General features: G+C 54.1%; 4 protein-coding genes across 4 annotated transcripts; 2 read left to right on the forward strand and 2 right to left on the reverse strand.

Annotated features, from left to right (window-relative positions):
- Positions 1-3696: 3696 nt before the first annotated feature.
- AYO20_11607 (hypothetical protein) lies at positions 3697-6868 on the forward strand (the record flags this gene model as incomplete). Its single annotated transcript, XM_022649853.1, has 3 exons — positions 3697-3755; positions 3811-6712; positions 6782-6868. 3 exons carry the CDS (start codon positions 3697-3699, stop codon positions 6866-6868), a joined length of 3048 nt encoding a protein of 1015 aa, XP_022494170.1.
- Positions 6869-9108: 2240 nt separating this feature from the next.
- On the forward strand, positions 9109-9567 carry AYO20_11608 (large subunit ribosomal protein L4e; the record flags this gene model as incomplete). Its single annotated transcript, XM_022649854.1, has 1 exon — positions 9109-9567. One exon carries the CDS (start codon positions 9109-9111, stop codon positions 9565-9567), a length of 459 nt encoding a protein of 152 aa, XP_022494171.1.
- Positions 9568-15721: 6154 nt separating this feature from the next.
- On the reverse strand, positions 15722-16591 carry AYO20_11609 (hypothetical protein; the record flags this gene model as incomplete). Its single annotated transcript, XM_022649855.1, has 1 exon — positions 15722-16591. One exon carries the CDS (start codon positions 16589-16591, stop codon positions 15722-15724), a length of 870 nt encoding a protein of 289 aa, XP_022494172.1.
- Positions 16592-18954: 2363 nt separating this feature from the next.
- On the reverse strand, positions 18955-19518 carry AYO20_11610 (hypothetical protein; the record flags this gene model as incomplete). Its single annotated transcript, XM_022649856.1, has 1 exon — positions 18955-19518. The coding sequence occupies one exon, from the start codon at positions 19516-19518 to the stop codon at positions 18955-18957; it is 564 nt and encodes a 187-aa protein (XP_022494173.1).
- Positions 19519-20806: the final 1288 nt, after the last annotated feature.

Consider the following 20806-nt stretch of genomic DNA (forward strand, 5'->3'; position numbering starts at 1 on the left):
TGATGTTGGTGTTGGTGTAGTGGTTGTCAAGACAGCCAGTCAGCCAGCCAGCCAGCCCCCCTTCAAAATACGAGAAATGGTGGCTTTCTGCCAACAAATTCCTGGCAAACCGGTTACACAACACCAGGCCGCAACATCACTGGAATGTGGACCGGGCGGTTTGGTTGCCTGGCAATGAAATGACTTGCAAGGTCCAAGAGTCTCTCTCTGCTCAGTGCTTTGTATTGAACGTCTTCGCAGGTTGGTTTCTCGTTTCTCATTCTCTCCCAAAGTGACGACACGGCGGTAGAGATCACCTTTTGGCTATTGCGGTGTCCTGCGGAACACCAACATTGACACGTTCACCACTCACCACTCACCACTCACTTGGTCGGTCAACTGAGACCCGTCTTGCGCAGTCTCGCCTCCTACAAGGTCAAGGAAGGTCATCATCATGCCGATCAGACAAGACGGCTCCAATGCAGGCTTTGTAAGTGTTTGATCATCCCCCCCGCAGCCTAGTCAATACTGAGCCAATGTATAATGGCCAGGTCACCAGCTACCGGTTCACGTACTCGACCTGTCCCCTCCACGAATACGGCAAGATCAGCGCCAGCACCGACAGCGCCATGTACTGGCTCTGTCAGAAGTGCACCCTCCCCCACACCTCCATCTGGCAGTGTACCTTGTGCGGCCACAACCTCTGCTCCAGCTGCCGGCACTACAGCCCGCAGGTCGATGGGATCGAAGCGTCCAATCGGGCAAGGTATCGTTAGTGGGACAGAGCTGGACAAGAGAAGGACGCCGACACGGTGTGGTGGCGAAACCATCAGGAAGAACGAAATTGTCGAGTCGGAATGTGCGTGCGGGCCACGAGGATTGTTGGGGGAGTGACGTGACAATGAGCAAGAACGAGCAGAAAAGGAATTAATGGATACATGTTTGAATTGACTACCTGTGCGCCTGCACTCTGTCCATGTGCATGTATGTATGCAGGTCAATATGATGAGTGTGTCCAATCCATAGCAATAATCCTGACAAAGGTCCTGCCTTGCTTCCTTTGGGCAAGATCCCGCCTTGCTTCCTTTGGGCAAGGTCCTGCCATGCTTCCTTTGGTCCCGCCATGCTTCCCTCGGGCAAGGTCCCGCCTTGCTTCCCTTGGGCAAGATCCTGCCTTGCTTCCTCTGGCTAATGATGTCCAAGAACAGTCCAATTGAAGTTGATGGTTCCAAGCCGAAACGTCTGTGAGAAGACTCCAAAGGTGCATATGTCCAAGTTGAATGCCTTTGAGACAGGGTCCAATTGACGTTGTTGTTGTTGTCCAAGTTGAAATGTCTTTTATGGCGGAGATGGTCAAGGTGAAGGTAGATGGCTAACGCAGATTAGATTTGATGTACAGCAGAACAGGGAGAGATTCTTGCCAATAGAAGATGGTGAAAGATGAATGAAGGACTGAAGCGAGCAACAATGGTTGAAGACAGTGGCTGAATATGGCTGAAGTTAAGCAACAAAGGCAGAGAATGGACGATGATGCTGTGTATGATGGCTGAAGAAGATGACTGAAGCTGAGCAATGGTGATTGAAGACAATGGCCGAAGAAAAAACTGATAGATGGCAGAAGAGCTGACTGAAGAAGATGACTGAAGATAATTGATAAATGGCTGATAAATGGCAGAAGAAATGACAAAAGATAGATGAAGAGAAAGAACCAAGACCAAAACAAGATGGATGTTGAGGCTTTTATGGTGAAAATTATTGAGACGCGAAGGAGGAGGGTGGAACGCGTCATCAACAAGGCAAGATACCCGGCAGTCACGAATACAATGTGTCCAAATACATACAAACATGGGTGAGGCCACGCAAATCACAACGTCATTCTACAACGAGGAAAGGTAGACCAGATCAGGTCATGTTTGTTCAGGGCAGTTGCTACTGTCTCTATCTGTCAGAGGATCAACACAGACACCATCTGCTGGGATCAGAGGCGAAGTCGAAGACGAAGAGGCATGAGGGTACATATACAATGGCCTACAGGATATTGTTCATGGGAAGGGTGATTGATTGATTGATTGATTGATTGATTGATTGATTGATTGATTGAGGGAGGGAGGGAGGGTGAGGGTATACAACCAGCATGTTAGTACCCCCGAGGCGCTCACGAAGGCAGTACCCTTTGAAAAGTCAAGGTTGAACACAGCTCACTCATCATAACACCATTGCACTACGTACTAACGAGTAATGGGCTGTAAGCGATCAGGGAGGATCAAATGGAGTTGAGTCTGCTTGATCTGATCATTGAAAAAGGAAGGGAATGTTAAAGACCGCAAGGATCGAGGACTGAATGGGTTGATGATTACATCCGTCTCTTGGCTGATGCTCAGAATCTGTTCAGAATTATCTCAAGTCAAGGTCCCCATTGTCCCTCTTCTCTTTGATGCTGCCTGTTCCTCGTTCGTCTCTCTGATACTCCGCTCTCCTATCCGCACTTGAACAAGGGTATATGACGGTGCGATCTCGGATGCAGCCTCGTCCCACCCATCTGTCTGCACTACGCTGAATGACATACGCTGCACCACATCTCACCTCTCCAGCTATCAATCTCCTACCTACCAACACAATCCTCTGTACTTTCAAGTCACGTATCCCTGTGTTTATACTACATGTTGTCGTGTTCTCGCCTTGCACAGCAGATACGGTGACTAATCAGATCAGACAATTCAACCAACCACCAAACCGACAAGCACACAAACAACACATACTTTGATGTATTTGGGGTGCAGTAATTATCGCTGCAGTACTGAAGACTGCAATGCAGAGGATTGCAGTGGGTGTTGGTGGGTGTTGCAGGGTGGTCATGTTGAGGTGCGGTGCTTACGGGCGCTTCCGGGCATCATTCCGGGCTCTTGGGGGCACCACCACGCCCAAAACTGATCGGTACCAGCATTGGGCCAATCAAATGGTGGGATTTGCGGAGTTTGAAGGGGCTGCCAAGAATAGACACGCGCTAACAAAACCACTTCACGTTTTCACGTGCCCTCGGAAAACTTGCCGCCAAGTCTCAGCAATGTCGCGTGCTCACGTGCAGCTCACCAAATGGCCAAGATCAGCTAAACCAAAGCCAGTCTAGCCGCGCTGCGGCAGCCGCGTGTCCCCGAATATCAAAACTGCGCAAAAAACAACCGTCCTCCGCACCTTCCATCTTACCACACTCCCTCCTGCCTGCGCCCGACCCTCGAATGGCTCAACACCGCCGTTGAGCTCCTCCGCACTTGCTCCTCCTCCCGCTCCTTCCCTTCCGCCAGTCTCCCGCGGTCAATCTGGCGTACTTCGTCCCCCCGAACCAGGACCCCCGGCCCAGGAGGCGGTCTGGTGCCGGCGCATTCTACGACGGCTTTGGCAGGACTCAGGTGGTCGACGACCATTCAAACACAATGGCATACCCAGCGCTGGCGACGGGCACGGGGCGGAACATAGATATGGCCAAAACAGAGTCGGATCTTGCTGTTAATATCCGCAAGGCCACCAGCATTGAGGAAACTGCGCCTAAGAGAAAGCATGTTCGCTCCTGCATAGTGTACACTTGGGATCATCGCTCTTCCCTGTCCTTCTGGGCGGGTTTGAAAGTCCTGTATGTCTTCTCTCTCCTCCGTCTTCCCGTCTCTCTCTCTCTCTTCCCAGCTGCTCTCTCTACCCCGCCTGCGCTCCGCGCCCTCCATCATGGCTCCCTTGATGCTCCCGGTCGAGATCGTCAAACGCCTCTTCGATGGCAGTACTCTGTACTCTTCTCTCTCTTCCGCCCCCTCCCCCGCTCAGGTGCTAACGAGAAAATAGGCCCATCATGGCGGATGAAGTCCAGACCTTCAAAGCCTGCATCACCATCCACAAGGTCCTTCAAGAGGGCCACCCGATCACGGTCAAAGAGGCGCAGCAAAACATCAATTGGATCGAGAGTATCGCTAGAGGCGGTACAGGAGACGGTATGCGAGGATACCAACCTCTCATCCGCGAATACGTCCACTATATCCTGGCCAAATTGGCCTTTCACCGCAACCATCCCGACTTCAACGGCCTGTTCGAGTATGAAGAATACATCAGTCTCCGATCAATCAATGACCCCAATGAAGGTTACGAGACCATTACCGAGCTCATGACCTTGCAAGATCGGATCGATACATTCGCAAAGCTCATCTTTTCCCACTTTCTGCCGGGAAGCAACAACGAGTGCAAGATTGCCGCCGTGGTGGCCTTGGTCCAGGAGAGCTACGGTATCTACAAGTTCGAAACCAGCATGCTCCGTGCCATGTACACCACGACTGGTGACGAGGAGGCCTTGGAACCACTCCGTTCCCGCTTCAACGCTCAACACCATCGCCTCGTCAAGTTCTACTACGAGTGTTCCAACCTGCGGTACCTGACCTCCTTGATCACGGTCCCCAAACTGCCTCAGGACCCCCCCAACCTCCTTGCCGCCGATGAAGAGAGACCGGCTCTCCCGAAACGCCCTGCCAAAGAGATCGAGAAACCTCCCACCCCCGTGGCCAAGAATGACGGCAGCCCGGACAATGCACAAAAGGACATTGAGGACTTCTGGACCCGCGAGGCCCAGCGCCAACAAGAAGAGTATGAGTCGGAACAACGCCGCCTACAGCAGCAGCGGGAAGACCAGCAGCGTCAGCAGATGCTGGCACAGCAAGAGGCGCAGCGGCAATTCGAGGAACAACAACGCTTGCAGGCCGAGCAACAACGCCTGGCTCAAGAACAACTCCTCCGCGATCAGTACGCCGCCCAGACTCAGGGTCGCCTGGCCGAATTGGAGCGTGAAAACCTCAATGCCCGGGCCCAGTATGAGCAAGATCAGTTGATGCTGCAGCAATATGATCAACGCATGAAGGCCTTGGAGGAACAACTTCAGCAGCTCAACGCCAACTTCCAGATGCAATCCCAGTCCAAGGATGACCAGATGGCCGCGTTGCAGGAACAGATCAACAAGTGGCGATCCAAGTACGAGGCCCTGGCCAAACTGTATGCCCAGCTCCGATCCGAGCACATCGAGCTGCTCAAAACCAACAAGTCCTTGAAGCTCAAAGCCGCATCGGCCCAGGAAGCCATTGATCGCCGAGAACGCCTGGAACGCGAGGTCAAGACCAAGAACCTGGAGCTGGCCGACATGATCCGTGAACGCGACCGTGCCCTCCACGAAAAGGACCGCGCCCAGGGCTCCAACCGCGAAGAGGTCGAGAAGCTCAAACGCGAACTGCGCCTGGCCCTCGAACGCGCCGAGGATGCCGAGAAGGCCAAAGCGTCCGAACTGTCCGCGCTGCTGTCCAAGTACAATCGCGAAGTGGCCGACCTGGAAGCCGCCGTTCGCAACAAGTCACGCCAAATCGAAGAAGTCCGTCTCTCGCATGGCGATAGGAACGCCGACCACGAGGCCGCCCTTCGAGAAAAGGATGACGAGATTGAAATCTACAAAGCCGGCATGGAGTCCGCGTTGGAAGAGCTCGAAGAACTCAAACTGGGCCACGGCGAGTCGGACGGCGCCCTGGACAGCGCCATTGACCAAGTCCTCAAGACCACGGTCGACAAGATCAACGATATTATCGACTCCGTCCTTCAGAGCGGTGTGCAGCGAGTCGACGACGCCATGTACGAACTCGACTCTCCCATGCAGGCCGGCAACCAAAACGCCACGGCGCCCTACGTCCTCTCTCAGATTGAAAAGGCGGCAGCCAGTGCCACCGAGTTCTCGACCGCGTTTAATAACTTTATCGCGGACGGACCCAACAGCCCCCATGCCGACATCATCAAGACCGTGTCTGTCTTCGCCGCCTCGATTGCCGACGTGCTGTCCAATACCAAGGGTTTGACACGGTTTGCCACCGAGGATAAGAAGGCCGACCAACTGGTGGACGCCGCCCGTCAATCCGCCCTCGCCACGGTCAAGCTCTTCCGCAGCCTGCAGTCTTTCCGCCTTGAAGGCATGGAGCCGATGCAAAAGACCGACGTGGTTGTCAATAGCAATCACGACGTTCTCGTGCAACTGCAGAAGCTGTCCAAGTTGGCCGAGACCTTTGCTCCTAAGGGCAGCAAGCTCTCGACCACGGGTGACTTGGGCGACCTGGTGGACTCGGAGTTGACCAAGGCCGCCAACGCCATTGATGCTGCGGCCGAGCGTCTGGCCAAGCTGAAGAACAAGCCTCGCGACGGCTATTCCACGTACGAATTGAAGCTCAACGACTCGATCCTCGCCGCGGCGCTCGCTGTGACCGGTGCCATTGCCAAACTCATCAAAGCCGCCACGGAATCACAGAACGAGATTGTGCGTGAGGGCAGAGGCTCCTCGTCCCGTACCGCCTTCTACAAGAAGAACAACCGCTGGACCGAGGGTCTCATCTCTGCCGCCAAAGCCGTGGCCACATCCACCAACACTCTGATTGAGACTGCGGACGGCGTCATCTCCGGCCGCAACTCCCCCGAGCAGTTGATCGTGGCATCGAATGATGTGGCTGCGTCCACGGCTCAACTGGTGGCGGCGTCTCGTGTCAAGGCCAGCTTCATGTCCGAGACCCAGGACCGCTTGGAGCAGGCCAGCAGGGCCGTGGGAGCTGCCTGTCGTGCATTGGTCCGGCAAGTTCAGGACATCATCAAGCAAAAGGCCAAGGATGAAGGCGAATCCACCGACTATGCCAGCCTCAGCGGACATGAATTCAAGGTTCGGGAGATGGAACAACAGGTACGTGCCCAACCCTTTCTTCTCCGCTTCTCTCTCTCTGTCATGTGCTAACTGCGCTTCGCTCCACAGGTCGAGATCCTTCAACTTCGCAATGCCCTCGACGCGGCGCAGGCGAGACTGGCGGAAATGCGGAAGCTCTCTTATCGGGAGGAGTGACGCATGCACCCTCAACGCCCACGCAGCCTGCGCAGCCCGCACGGCTTACCACCCTCGGTCGTTCCTTTGTCTTTCCTATTATATCTTCCTCCAGCGGCAGCAGAAACAGTATAACATTACAATGTATGGCATTTGAATATGCAAGGGATTGTTATAAGAGCGAGACAGACTCGCCATGACGGAGACAATTGGTGACATTGGTGAAATTGAAGCAGGAATATTTTCTTAGGCGCGGCATCGCTGGTTCACGTCCACACTCCTTCAATCGAGAAGCACAAGTACAAGCAAAAGGGGAATAGGACGGAGTACGGTATTTGGGGTATACCAGATTGTCAGAATCCACCCCATTGATGAATATTTCATGATTCTCTCTCTCCTTGAACTCTCAACCTCTCATATTACCGGGATTTTCTCCCCCACGGTCAACATCACCACGATTCCCAGCCTTTTACCATGGAATGGCCCTTTCAACGCCAAAAATCGAATCACCATGACCGTCACTACCCTGGGACTGTCTACCTGGATACCTGCTTCCGTCTCTTTGTCTCTTTTACCGCACGGGCCTGGTCTGCACCCTCAGGTGCGAACGTGGGGCCTGATTCCCTGGCAACCCTGTGACCTTGAGGACATTCCTCCTCGCATTAAACGGACCCTTGACCCAATAATCAACTCAACATGGACCATTTCCTACGATCCCCGTCTCCCTTGGACTCGTCGACTCTTCAAAACCTCCCACTCCAGGCAGGATTCTCTCCTTCTCCTTTCAATTGTCAACACTTGACGCCGCCATACCTGCTCTACCCGCGATGGTCTGCCTCAAAATCAGCGGCAGACCATCAATATCGCCAGGATTCTACCTCTACCTCTACTATGCAATTACCGCCTCTCAACACCGGAATCAAAACAAACATCACCACGGCTCTCTCGCCCTCTGCAATCAGAGGGTTTTCATCATCTCACTTGATTCTCTGCCTCCGTAACGCCCTCCGCCTCTCTGCACCCCTCCCGCTCACAAAGTCACAATGAATCAAGACCTGACCACCCATGGTGGACTCTCTACCTCGGCCTTGGCCTCTACAACACCAAAATCAACATGAACAACACGCCAATTCGCTCACCGAGAGCCCTTGGACACTTCAAATCCTCAACAGGGCCATCCCCGGGACTCTCTATCCCTCCTTGCGTCCCTTTGACACAGCCAACACCCCAACATCACCCGGAATCCCTTCCACAGGGCCCTTGGGGACTTCGAATGGTCAACACGGCCATGGATACGCATCTCCAACCATCTCCTGGACTTGTCTCTTGCTCCCTCTGTCCCTTTGGCCTCGCCAACGCTCGATATCGCCAGGAATATCTTCCAAAAGGCCCCCAAACCCTTCGGATCACATAGTCACGATTGTCTCTCACCTGAAATCTCTTATACAGGGCCCTTGGACACTTCGAATGGTCAACACGGCCATAGCTACCCATCACCAGCCATCTCCGGGACTGCTCTGTCAGTCCATCTGTCCCTTGGACCTCGTCAACACTCGATGTCGCCCGAAATCTCTTCCCAGGGTCTCCAGAACTCTTCAGATCATCAACAATGCCCATATAGCCACGATTCTCTCTTCCCTGGCATTACCACCATCACCAGGATCCCCCTCTCTCCATCCCCGTCCCCCTTGACAAAGTCAACACTCAATATCAATCACCCGGATTCTCATCCGGAGGGCCCTTGGACTCTTCAGATCTTCAATACTACTACCAATATCTTCTCTGGCATTACCAACACCACCAAGATCCTCTCTCCATCGCATTTCCTTCTCCATTTGACACCAGGTCACGAAGTCAATGCTCAAAACCACCAAGACTGCCTCTCCGTCCGTCTCAATGACTCAGAGTCAAGACTCGCTCAATATCTCGCGGATTCTCGCCCTCTGAGGGCCGCCTGCCTGCCTCCGTATTGACCAAGACAAGGTTTCAACCTACAGACTCTACCGACGCGCTCCAAACACCGCCATGGCTCGTTTGTCGTTGAAGTCTTCGGCTCTTGGCCATTTGGCACTACCAAGACCAATGCCAAGACGAAAAAGTGCAAACACTGCAAACATTCAACACTTCCAAAATGACTAAGTCACGGCCGAGACACCACCGACGCCAAGACTAAAAGAAGTGCAAACACTGCAAACATACAACATGACGAAAATGAACAAGTCACTGCCAAGACACTGACGCCAAGTCCAACGCTGACGCCAATGCCAAGACTAAGACAAGTGCAAACACTGCAAACATTCAACACGGTGAAAATCACAAGTCCAACACCAACGCCGAGACACCAGCGCCAAGACAAAAAAAGCGCAAACAGTGCAAACATCAGGACCACGAAAATCGCAAAGTCCACAAGCCCAGCCAAGACCGCGAAAAGTGCAAACACTGCAAACATCCAGACCACGAAAATCACCAAGTCCCCCAAAACCGCCACCACTCACACCGCCAACGCTGCCAACACCGCAGAACGGGCCTCTGGCCGCAAGAGGGCGTCAATACCACGTCACCGACACCGCACGGAGCAAAGAGGACAAGGAAACTACGCCCAACACCGCACGGCAAACCGGATCAGCGCAGTGCAAAGGCCACAGCGCCGCCGCCGCAAAACAGGAGACTTCGCCGCAAACCAGGTCTCCTTGGGCGACAGCGAGGTCACGGCGCACTGAAAAGGGCTCAAACACGTCGGTTACGCAAAGGGCACCAACGGATTGGCAAAGGGGAGAGAGACAGTGACAGACAAGATCAAAGATATTCTATTTTTCACTCCAATTCCCGTCCTTGGTCCCTGTTACCCGGCAGTAACGAGGACCAAAGACAGGAAAACGGGGGGGAGAGGGTGGGTGGGCTATAACGTCGCTGTCGATCTCGCTCTGAGTCAATTCCGAACTCTGTCTGGTCAAACCACGGGTTTCCTATCCCGGTAGCAGACCTCGACTCCGACTCGGGCTTGGTGTTGATCATGATACTGGTGCTGGTGCTAATACTGCTCCCTGGATTCCCCACGGCAAAGGGCAACGACACACAGGCAGGGTCGTAGAAATTGAGCTTCGTCGAGCTCATTCTCTCTGCCCTTGTGTATAGTTCTTCGTCATGTCCTTGTTGTTTTCGACGGCGACATAATTGGGCTTCGTCCAGCTCGTCCTGGTACCCTGTCCATGTCCATGTCGTTGTCGACGGTATAGTGTTTCTCATCATCTGCTTCATCATCCGGACCATCGCTGTCCTCTTCATCTCCATCACTCGGAACACTCATCATCTGCTTCATTATCCGGACCGTCGCTGTCCTCTTCATCTCCATCGATCGACTTGACTGTTGTCGACATACGAACTGCTTACAGCTCGTCCCTGTCCGCGTCCACAGTATATTCTTCCTCATCGTCTCCGGCAATCGGAACTCTCATCATCTGCTTCCTCATCCGTCCGACCCGACCCTCGTCGGTATAATCTTCCTCATCGTCGCACCCACGACGACGGCTTCTCAACCCTTCTATGCGTTCTCTTTTTCGAACGCCTTGCCATACATATATATATGGTGCTTTCCGGACCGTGAGACAGCATTGCTGAATCCTGTTCCGGGATCATTCGTCTTTCTGTCCATCTTCCGTTTCTCTTTTGTTTCTCTCTGTGTCTCTTCGCCACAGGCAACAGGCAATCCTCGAACCGGACCGGCACAACCGACAGTGTCTTGGCGGTTGAGCACTGGACCGACAAGACCGATAGCGAGACCGAACAGGACTCCCTCTGGTGCCGTGGAAGGTATACTTGTATCCCTTCTGGTGTATTGACGGCGAGTTCGTCCTCGACAGGTTGCTGTGGTCTCTGGTATCTCCAGTGTTGTTGACCGCGTTGAGCTCTTCTTGGAGAGAGGCTGCTGTTGTTGTTTCGACGCCGCCGGCAGGACACATGGTTTGGGCCCCGTTGTCTTACCCGCATGTGGCGGGTAGCATCTGCATCTTAGGCAAAGCCGTCCTCACCACACAGCACAGGAAACAGGATATAAAAGATCTTCTGTTAAATCTTCTTTTTGTTTGCCACGGGAACGATGTATAAGTTCCCCGAGCAAAACCGAATGTTGGGACCGTGTCGAGTCCGTTATCGAGTCCTCGTCGGTGCTTCGGTCCTTCGTCTCGGTGTCTTCCGTCAAAGGTCGATATGGATAGTCCACACGTGTCGACGAGTTCTTCTTTGAGGGCGTTTTGGTGGTCTGCACGAACGTATCATCCTCTTCTTCATCTTCTCCGGGGCCAACGGTGCATGCGACCATCGCACCTCGACCGATATCTCCAGAGCATGCTCTATCACGCTCTTTTTCTTTTACCGATGCCAGCTGTGTCGAGTCTGTCCACAAAGACCTTCAGGAAGGCTTCAGGGGATTACCGCAGGCACCTTCAGGAAGGCTTCAGGGGATTCCCGCAGAGACCTTCAGGAAGGCTTCAGGGGATTCCCGCAGAGACCTTCAGGAAGGCTTCAGGGGACTCCCGCAAGGACCTTCAGGAAGGCTTCAGGGTGTTCGGACCCTGGTAAGTCGACCTGGTGTTGTTCGACACAGCCGGAGTGCCTTGTCTTGGGCATAAGTCTTTCGTCTCGCGTCTTAGCGTCGAGTACTTTGTTGGCTAAATAGGGGTGTTTGTTGTTCAAACGTCAATAGGCTCTCTTAGGAGTCCACGCTCTTTTCTTTTGTCTTGGATCCGTCGGTCTCGGCAACCCACACAGGCACGGTGTCCGACAGCTGCGTTGCACAACCCTTGGGTTGCACAAACCTCGGGTGTCTTGTCGGATTGTGCGCAACCGCCTTGGGTTGCACAAACCTCGGTCCTCTAGTCGGGGTGTGCTTCTTGTCGTGCTGGGTTGCACAAACCTCGGTCCTGTTGTTCGATAACTTTGTGCACCGCAATGGGTTGCACAAACTTCGGGCCAGCTTAGGTCGTCTTGTGCGATGTCTGTACAGATCCTTGTGTCGACGATGTTGTCAAGGCTTGTCGTAAGGTCTTCAGGCGGGGGACGTCTTGTTCGCGATTCTTGGAGGACGGGAGCATGGAATGCTAGACAGGCTCATGCCTCCCGGACTCACCCGCCACGGTCTTCTCGTTCCTGTTCTTGTCGAATTGGATTGGAACCGATGTTGCCGTCCAAGGTGTGTTGTCGACCCTTGGATCCTTTCTTCTAAGGGGTTTTCGTGTCTTGTCATGTCATGATCCCCGGAACGATAGGCAAAACGTTGGTGTTTTGACGAGTTCTTTCTTTCGTCACGATGGTCATCACCTCTCGAGTGTTCTTGTTGAGGCTCGTTGTTGGTTTCCGGCCGCGTGTGTCTTGACTCTTGTGGTCGGTCTGTCATCCGTGTGTCTCGTCGGCGCGATTCGATTGCCATCAGATACATGCAATGCGAATCTCTTTCTGTCGGATGGATGTCGGTGTGTCCGATAAGTCTTTCTGTCGAATAGGTAAAGGCTTTGTTGTCCGATGTGTCGGATATGTTTTTCTTTTCTTTCTGTTTTCTGTCGGATGGAATACCGCCACCCTTGTCGAGCTCGTTATCGCCCTCGCTCAAGAGGTCGGTGTTTCCGTTGTTTACCGCGGATGCGAGCATGTGTTGAATGCTCCAGCCGCTGTTTCGTGTGTGTTGTCTTGTGTCCTTCGGTCTCGGACCCCCTGGCCACAAGATGCAAGAGCCAGGGTCCTTTTCAAAGGTCGAAACGTATAATTGGGCTTCGTCCAGCCACGGAGGTGCTGTTCGTCCAGTCCAGTCCAGGGAGTCTCTTCATGTACGCAAACCCCCTTCGAAGGGCGATCGCCTCACTCGAGTGAGCCTCGACGTAGGCCGACGGATCAGCCAGATCGTAGGACCCAAACAGCGGCTCCAAGGACATCGATTGCGGACCGCAGCACCAGGTCCTCGCTCTGGTCCCGAAACTGGTCACCGAGTGCCGGCTCCTACGGACAGACCGTAGGAGGCACTCGGTGGACCGAGGCAGGAGGTCATCCTCCCATGGTCCGGACGAGACCATGGGAGGGACTCGGTGGACAGTAATCCACGGCCCTCCTCCCTCCTCCCCCCCCCCCCCCCGCGCTCACGCCGGCACGGAACCCATCCCGCTGGGCTTGCTCCCCCAGACGGCCGTGAATCTCGTCCGATACTAGTGGACGAGACCCACGAAAATTGAATAGGAGAGACTCGGTGGACAGAAGTTGACCCTGAACGGGTCGTCCGTGTCCCACGGTCCCAAGGGGATGTCCCCGTGTGTGTGTGTGTGCGGTGTGCCTGTGTCCAAGCTCTTGTGGCCCGCGGGAACGGGCCGATTGTCTGCCATGGCGATGTTCATTGCCTGCGTTTGTGGTTGTGTTGCTCGGGGGAGTCTTTCTGGCACACAAAGGGGTTGTTGCTGTGGCGGCTTCGGCCGTGGGTTGTGGTTTCGTTAGAGGGAGGGTTCTTTCGTCAGTGCTTGGGGCGCAGGGAGATTGCTGTTGCTGCGGGTGCGTCGGAGTTGGTTTTTGCGATCGTTCCGGCGTTGGCGGTCAAGATGCGGGCGCCAGGCACGCGTGCACGCGGTCCGGGATGTGGGAATTGCTCAGAAGGAAATGTTTTTGGTGTTTTGGGGCTTGCTGTGGTGCTGGGCAGACGCGGTTGCGGCCAGATGTCGACGGAGGAGATCGGACACGCCCCGGTCAAAAACAGACGAAAAACTTGGAGGATACTGTGTTTGTGGATCTCCGGGGACAAAAAAAAGATCAAAAGCAGATAACTCGTGCAAAAAAAGTAGTAAAATGGAGAGAAACTTTGGTTGTTGACGATAAAGATGGGAAAAAATGAACCTCCGAAGGGGAGGAGGTGGACGTGTCTTTTATAGTTTCGGGCAGCAACGAGCTCTGGACGCTAAAGGGGGACTATCTGGTTCCGCTAGAAAGAATTGGGGTTAAGTCGGCCAAGTGATTCGTCCAAGGGGCTTTAGGCGTCCGGCCGCCCAGGTTTGTTGTGAGCCTATCAATCTGCCAAGCCCCGAACTTTATCTCAGCCTGATGCGTCGTTGTATAGAGGCATGCAAGGACTTGCGGGCGAGATTGAGGCAATTATTGCCCTGTCAGTGCTCAATGGGTGTGTCGGAGTGCGCGAAATCAGGTTTTGGAAGCGAGGTGGCACGGACGTGCATAGTTGCGCCGCCCTTGATTGGAATGGAGTGGCATTTGCTGTCTGTCACTCTGAGACATGTCGCTTGGTGTCTGGTCCCGCGGCGTTCAGCTTGGGTGGTGTGTTGGTACCGTGTGACTCGATAAATGCCTCAAAGTGCCCGGATATAGGTCGTCGGTGGGGCGTGGCGCGATGCTGCCTTGTTCCGCAGGCGTTTATTGGAGTGCTTTACCTGTCAGGCGGAGGGAACGTGTCTCATACTATCAGGTCCATGGCGTTCTGATGTGTGCGTGCCGCATAACTTGGTAAATGCCCCGAAGTGCCCAATCTAGGTCGCCGGTGGGGCGTGGCGTAAATGCTGCGTCGTTCCGTAGGCGTTTATTGGAATGCCTTACCTGCCAGGCGGAGGGGTCGCGTCTCGTTTTCCCTAGTCTAAGGCGTTCATCTTTGATGATGTGTCTGTGCCGTGTGTCTCGATGGATGCCTTAAAGTGCCCGAACGTAGATCGTTGGTGGGGCATGGCGTAAATGCAACATCGTTCCGCAGGCCTTTATTGGAATGCCTTAAGTGCCAGGCGGAGGGAACGTGTCGTGTTGTCTCTGACCTAATGCTGTTGGCGAGGGCGAAAGGCGCTGCGCGTTGATGATGGATCCATACCGTGTAACACGAGAAGTGCTTAAAACCGTCTGGATTCAGTCCTTGGTGGGGCATGGCGCGTGCGTGCGTCTTTCCGGTGGTGTTCGGTGGGAACTTTGGCTCCCGCCGTCTACACGTTCACCCTGACCGATGCCCTTTGGCATTCGTGAGGTGTCCCTGCCGTGTAACTCAATAAATCCCTCAGGGCGTCTCGATTTGGGTCCTTGGTGGGGCGTGGCGTTTGCGTGCGTCGTTCCGATGGCACTCGTAGGGGACGCTGGCTGTCACGGTGTCTTTGGGCCTGCACATTCTTGCTTGCCTCGGGGGGGTGTCGGTGCCGTGTAACGCGACCAATGCCTCGAAGCGTCTAGTTTCAGGTCTTTGGAGGGGCCGATGGTGTTCGGTGGGGACTTTGGTTGTCACTGGCATCAGAACGTTTCGTACTCAAACACTTTCCCCCTTGGCGGCGGGGTTGGGCGTCGGGCGTCGATGGTGTGTCCATGCCGTGAGCCTCAGCGACTACTGTAAGGCGTCCGGCCTTAACTCTTCGGGTGGGGCATGGCGTTCTGTTGCGTTTTCCCGCAGGCGTTCGTTGGTGGGCGGGGACCGGTGGGCGGGGGGGCTTTGGCTGTCGCCGTGTCTCTGAGCCAGCGCCTTCACCCTCGCGGACTACCTTGGCTGTCACTCGAGCACATGATCTACTATTGGAGGCTTCGTCTGTCGATGGGACAACATTGCTTGGTCATTGGAGTGATACCGAAATCCTTCGTTGCCGTTTGAGGCACTACCCATGCATTTTTCCTGTCATCAGAAGCCCGCTGGCTGTCCCCTGCCGTGCCATTCGTGGCGCTTTGTAAAGAACGTGTGACGCTGTGCCCATACTGAACCCTTTTCCCCGCCCATTTGAGGCTCTGTTGAAGAGAACGTGCCGTTTCCCACCCACACGACACCCTTTTCCCTGTCCATTGGATGCTCTGTTGAAGAGACCGTCCACCCATCCCAGTATCCCGATCCACACCGGCCTTCCGCTCGACGCCATGCCCCTCCCTCAGAGACCATCAGTTGTCTCCACGCCCTGTCTGCCTGGCTCCCGACACGGGCGCTGGTGACGGAATCTCAGCCTCCGGCCAACACCTGCATTCGAGGCCACATGACACATTCAAGTGGTACAGCTGTTCCTGTAGCTCCAAGGCCCCTGCAACTTGATCGTCTCCCTGCTCCTTCATTTCTATCTTGAGCCTCGACATGGGGTTCCTGAAGGGACCCGCCCCGACGTCAATCCCCAACCGGCGGCCTTTCGCCACCACCAAACTTCTAGACTGCCACAGCAAATCCTTTAGTTTTGTGTGGAAGGAGATGGCCTGCTTGCCAATTGCCGCTTTCTCTTGGAGGACTTTTCTGGTAAGAGATAAATCTAGCATGTGATGAAAGACCTGAAGTCTTGTCGCGTCAGGCAGGAGCCTGAGGTCTGTGGTCGAATCGCCGGGTCCGTCCGCAGGTCCATTCTTCGCCGCGATGCTGGCATCCAGCGCATTGGTCACCCGGCTCAGGTCTTCGAAGAGATCAGCAGACATCTTGATCTCTTCTTGGAGCTGTTTCTCCAGTTTCTCAACCTCTGTGCTGTAATCGAGAATGCTCTCTGACCGCATGTCAATCTGTCTTTGCAGCCATTTTCTGTCGTCAGCATCGAGCAGCTTTTCACTCGTAACATCTTTTGTTGAACGGGTTTGAGCACTTGGCGCAGCCTGATCCTCATGAATTCTGTGTTTGATGGACAGGTTGTCCGCAAAATGGTGAAGATTTTTGTAGACGTCCGATCCCGGGTCCTTTTCTATGTCAGCACGGCGTAGGTCTGTCTGGAGTAAGATCCTGCCTACCGCAGCCCCGAGAAGAGTGCCCATTGGCAAGTTCCAGGCGACAGGAGTCATCATTGGCGGGGGAGAGGGGTCGTGGATAGTCCCTTTCTTTGTCATTACCGCGAAGTATAGTCGGCAAAGAAGATCCTACCTCACAGAAAAAGACTCTGGACGCTTGATCTGTATCTTGGAGGCAGCAACAGTCAATGAGGTTGTGTAATGTAGTGTGTTGAAAGAGGAAGAGAGAGGGGAGGGCTGTGAACGGCGGGTGAGGCTGGAATATATACTGGTAGCATACGAGGAGGTCGTCCAAGAGGCTTGGCAACAGGTGATTCAACCACCCCCGCCTCGCATTATCTTGCCTTTGAAAGACACAAGGGGCGGAATGTCACCATGCAGTCGATTCAGGCCAACGAAATGGTAGAACTACAAGTGCAGGTCACAGTAGAGCAATAATACTCCCAAAATTGCAGGGTTGTGCACTTGTTGCAAGCAAAAGTTGTCAGAATGGTGGGCATGGATGCGGTTTGGTGGGGCGGGTGTGTCTGCAGGACCAATATCGATGCAATTTATTCAAGGGGGAGTTTGCAGTGTGGAAGGTGGTTGCAGGGAGATACGGGGAGTGGGATGGGGGGTTATGGGCGTTACTGATGGATGTTTGGGTGTGATGGGGGGTTGCTAAAGGGTGCAATTATTCAGGGGAGACTTGGTAGTGTTTAAGGGCTTGTGAGGAGTTACAGGGAGTTGATGGGGGGTTAGTAGAGTATTGTGGACTGTATTGGTGGTGTTTTGGTGTAACTATTCGAGGGAGAATATGCAGTGTTGGAGGGAGTTGATGGGGTGTTATGGGCTGTATCGGTGGTGTTTTGGTGTCATTATTCAAGGGAAAAGTCGTTGGGTTGGAGGTGTTGGGGGGACCGAGGACTGCCAAAAGGTGCTGGTGGTGCTGAACCAAGTAAATCATCAAGGGAGAATTTAGCAAGTTGAACGTGGTTCCGGGGAGTTGATGGGGGGCGCTGTTGGTGGGTGTTTAGGTGTGTTTAGGTGTATTTGGGGTGCCGACGAGTGCCCAAGGGTACAATATTTAGGGGCGAATAGGTATAATTATTGTGCTGGGGCACCGGGGAGAAGATGCCTATAGAGCCCAAGTCTGCCGGGCTGAGGTCACTCCGCGGAGTATCTCGGTCATCCATATATGCACACATCCAGTTATTCAGACAACGGGAGAGATTCAATGTAATACTTCCATAGTTCTACCCTTATTCTGTTCATCCCTTGCGATAACCATTCATTGTGTTCACGATAACTGACATACGGCTGGGTAAACGCAGAGGCATACCTCGTCCGGACTTCCATCTTTGGGCTCGTACACAACCGCCGATTGATTCAATGCCTTCTTCCTCCCTCTGATAGCTACTTCTGCTTGTTACATTATCCCGAAACACTCTCTGCCTTGCTTTCCGCTATACACCGTCGCCATCCACCGCCCACCGTGTGTAGTAGAGCCGTGTGCAGTACTCCGGTGTGCAGTCAAAGGGCAGTGTCCTTGTCTGCGGGGTTGCTGGTATTTGATGGGTCTGATCTGATTAGTCACCTTGATCTGATCTAATCTCATCTCTTGAAACTTTTCTACTCATACCAACCAGACAAGTTGATTCTACAGAAACTGATCGAAACTGAATGATACAGACTCGTCTCTTGTTCCGCTTGTTCTTGAGACCCTCCCCCTCTCTGTATCCCTCGTTTTTCTTCTCTCACCCAATTACCCGTCCCACCAGGCAGGCAGGCCGTCCATCACTGCGGACAAAGTCAAGACCATTCATCGTAGGGAGAGACGTTCGCAGGCTCGTAGATTCATTGCCATCACCCTCACTGACCCTAGAACCAACAATATACACACCGACTACTTGTTTGTAGCCCAAAAGAGTGCGAGGGCGCAAGAAAACGCGTCGACCGCGAGACGATGCCAGTCGGCGGTATCATATCACGTGTATTCGGACTGGTTCCCGTTGATTCATTGTTTCTCGTGGAATTGGAGTTGCAGCCAAGAGTTGGAGTTCCCGTCGAGAATTGGAGTTGCAGACACCTTGGCGTGTCTGGTTTCCCCTCACCGCCAACTCCCGAGGTTTCCCGAGACACTCGGCAGCACTCGGCAGCGCTCGGCATCTTCGTTGTTCCGTTCCGTGTCCGCACCTTCTCGACACTGGTTGGCGGAAATTGACCAACACTGAGTCTTCAAGCACTTCTGCCACTTCTACCTGCCTTCTCGACGGCAATCACGGCAAATCGCATCTGGAACACTCGTTTCTATTGCTACCAACACTATGGAGCTACGGAAAAACATTGCCGTTGACCTTCTCCGAAACCATTTCCCTTGACCATGGCATTGACATCTGGGTCAGGCCCGATCGCCCAAGAATCCTCGGATGATATTTCTATCGACCCGCAGCCTGATCGTCCAGAAATCTGAGGAGAGAATTTCTATCGACCTGCAGCCATTGTTCTCCTGCCACGCCCTCATCCTCGGATACATTTGAGGGGAAGATGGCACTGATGAGGTCGTCCAACACCCCAGCTCTCTTGGTCTGTTCGTTGACAGCCTCGCTCTGCAGTTCACCGTTTGTCTGGCCCACGACGCGGGGGGCCTCGGCGTTGGCCTGTGGTTGCTGAGCAAGCCTCGCAGCGGACAAGTTGTCGCGGTCTATTTCACTGACTATGTGGCTCAGCTCAATGGATATCTCGCCCATGGAAACTGCCAGCTCGTGCAGTTCTTCCTCCATCGCCTCTGCGTCTTCCTCGTCCATGAGCATATCTTCCTCGACCTGGTCCAGTCGAAGCATGGACACTCTGATTGCTAGCACGCCTTGCTGGAGGCGGCGGATGTGGAGCCGCTTTTGGTAAGCAAGGCGCTTACGGGCTGTTGGGAGTGGCGGGCTCGTGTCTTCCGTGTTTCTGAGACCATGGCCGTCGTTGTTGCTGCCGCTGCCCCCGGGAGGCATTTTGTTCGTCATCGGTTTGTGGGAGGATCACCTACTTGAGGGCGTTATTTCTTGCCGGCGGCTTCAGTTGGGGGTTGTGGGATTGCTTACCTGGTTGCTGGTGGTGCTGTAGGCCTGCGGTGTCGGCTTGCTGCCTGCTCGATGGCTATCTTCAAGCACACTCGGGGAGGGGGAGAGTGATACTGTTTCCCTCCCTCATTGCTTTCCCAGCCTGCCTTTTTGTATCCGTGCGAGGGCTTGCTGTGCCTCCGGGCTGCACTGCTGCCAGGCGTTGCTACTGCCACGGCCGCCACTGACACCTCCCAGCCCCCGATCGCTGCAACTGAGACGCCTCCACACTCCTATCCCTTACTTACCTGCTCGCCGCCAGTCCAGTCCGTTTGGCAATCACTCAATCACCATCTGGTACCATGCCGCGCCCTCCTAGGGGAGTGACTGACACCTCCTAGCGCTTGCCCGCCTCCTTGCTGATATGGAGCAGGGTGTGATGTGCCCGGAGAATGCCGTACAGGGATTGCAGCAGCGCCCAGCAATACACAGAAGTGCGAGACAAGGGCGGTTGACCAGGAGGTTGACAAGCCGTGCTGACGACAACGCAGCAAAACCCACGCAAATGCAAGCATGTGCGGACTTTTCGCCGCCGATCATGACCCAAAGCAGACAGACAGAGTTGACAGCCGTGCGGCATGCACTCTACGACCGTCAACCTTGCACCTTGTGACGCCTGGAACTTTTGCAACACTTGTCGGTCCGCTTCCTGAAGCAGGAAGGGCACCCAACCGACGTGCATGGAAGTTGGCAGTTGGAAGTTGAGTTTGCATCTGCGTGTGTTGTTGCATGTGCAATTTGTCACCTCGTTTCCACTCGACGGCACTATTAGACGCCCCACGAGGCAGGAAGGGAGATCAAGAGACGTGCAAGGAAGGTGGAAAGTTGGAAGTTGAGTTTGCATGTGCAATTTGTCACCTCGCTTCCACTCAACGGCGCTATCGGACGCTCCACGAAGCAGCAAGGGAGATCAAGAGACGTGCATGGATGTTGGAACTTGACTTGGCACATGTGTGTGTGTGTGTGTGTGTGTGTGTGTGTGTGTGTGTGTGTGTGTGTGTGTGTGTGTGTGTGTGCACGAGCGCGCGGCGTCCTTGCGCCCACCCTCGCGCTCGCGCCACCGCGATCGAACGCACCGCAGAGACAAAAAAACAGAAAAAACAGTGAGACACAGGGTGTATACAGCAACCAGCGCTAAACATTGCTCCTAGAGTACGTATGGATCGTGGCTGGCTGTCAC

Source organism: Fonsecaea nubica, assembly GCF_001646965.1.
Source record: "Fonsecaea nubica strain CBS 269.64 chromosome Unknown Scaff171, whole genome shotgun sequence".
NCBI classification, from domain to species: domain Eukaryota; kingdom Fungi; phylum Ascomycota; class Eurotiomycetes; order Chaetothyriales; family Herpotrichiellaceae; genus Fonsecaea; species Fonsecaea nubica.